Here is a 1,037-nt window from a genome sequence, read left to right on the forward strand (position 1 = left end):
GGGGCAGGGGAACAATGGGGGAGGGTCAGGAATGGGGGGTGGGGGAGCGGCCCCAGCCCCTCCCCCAGCCCCACTTTGGGGGCGTGTCCCTCCCGCCTGGGGGCGGGGCCTCGCGTGTTGGGCGGGGCCACCCCTCCCCCAGCCCGGGGGCGTGTCCCTCCCCTCGTTGTGGGCGTGGCCTCGCCTGCTGGGCGGGGCTGCCCCACCCCCCCATTGTGGGCGTGGCCTCGCCTGCTGGGCGGGGCTGCCCCTCCCCCGCCCCGTGGGTGTGTCCCCCGCCCCGGGGGCGTGTCCCTGGTCGGGGGGCGTGGCCTCACCTGCTGGGCGGGGCTGCCCCGCCCCATCCGCAGCAGCGCCAGCCGCCCCCGCAGCCCCACCCCCCGCGCCCGCAGCTGCGCCAGGTCCTGGGGGCGCCCGAAGTGCGCGTACACCAGCCCGCCCTGCCGGGGTCAGAGGTCAGGGGTCAGGGGTCACAGGTCAGGGGTCACGGGGTCAGCAGGGGTCAGGGGTCAGGGGCTGGGTGTGCTCAAACGTGGCGTACACCAGCCCGCCCTGGGGTCAGAGGTCACGGCTCAGGGCTCAGCGGGGTCAGTGAGGTCAGGGGTCAGGGGTCAAAGGTCACTCACGGTGGCCGTGCCGGGCGCGCTCCAGGCGCAGAAGGCCTCGGGGTCCAGCGGGAGCCGCTCGAGCTCCTCCCCCCCCGGCCCCACCCAGCGCAGGGACACCGCCCCCCTGGGGGCAAAGGTCAGGGGTCAGGGGTCAGCATTAACCCAGCACCGCCCCCCTGGGGGCAAAGGTCAAAGGTCAAACTGACCCACACTGACCCAGCACCGCCCCCCTGGGGTCAAGGGTCAGGGGTCAGGGGTCAGCCCGGACCCATCCCCCACCCGCTGCAGTGTCCCCGCCTCCCAGGGGTCAAAGGTCAGGGGTCATTCCCCCCCCCAATCCTGGGGGTTTTTGACCTTTTGACCCCTCCCGATTGACCCCTCCCCCACCACGCTGACCCCTTGGTGACCCCCCAATGACCCCTGACCCCC

General features: G+C 74.0%; 1 protein-coding gene across 1 annotated transcript in view; it reads right to left on the reverse strand.

Annotated features, from left to right (window-relative positions):
- LOC120510640 (transferrin receptor protein 2-like) overlaps window positions 1-732 on the reverse strand; it is a gene marked incomplete at its 5' end in the record, with an annotated part of 6,911 nt that extends 6,179 nt beyond the window's left edge. The window contains 2 exons of the mRNA XM_039726638.1: window positions 318-440; window positions 627-732. Of these exons, the coding sequence (XP_039582572.1) occupies window positions 318-440; window positions 627-732 (229 nt within the window). The remainder of the gene's footprint in view (window positions 1-317; window positions 441-626) is intronic.
- Between the last annotated feature and the right edge of the window lie 305 nt (window positions 733-1,037).

This window comes from Passer montanus, unplaced genomic scaffold (assembly GCF_014805655.1).
Source record: "Passer montanus isolate IOZ18808 unplaced genomic scaffold, ASM1480565v1 scaffold593, whole genome shotgun sequence".
Taxonomy (NCBI): Eukaryota; Metazoa; Chordata; class Aves; order Passeriformes; family Passeridae; genus Passer; species Passer montanus.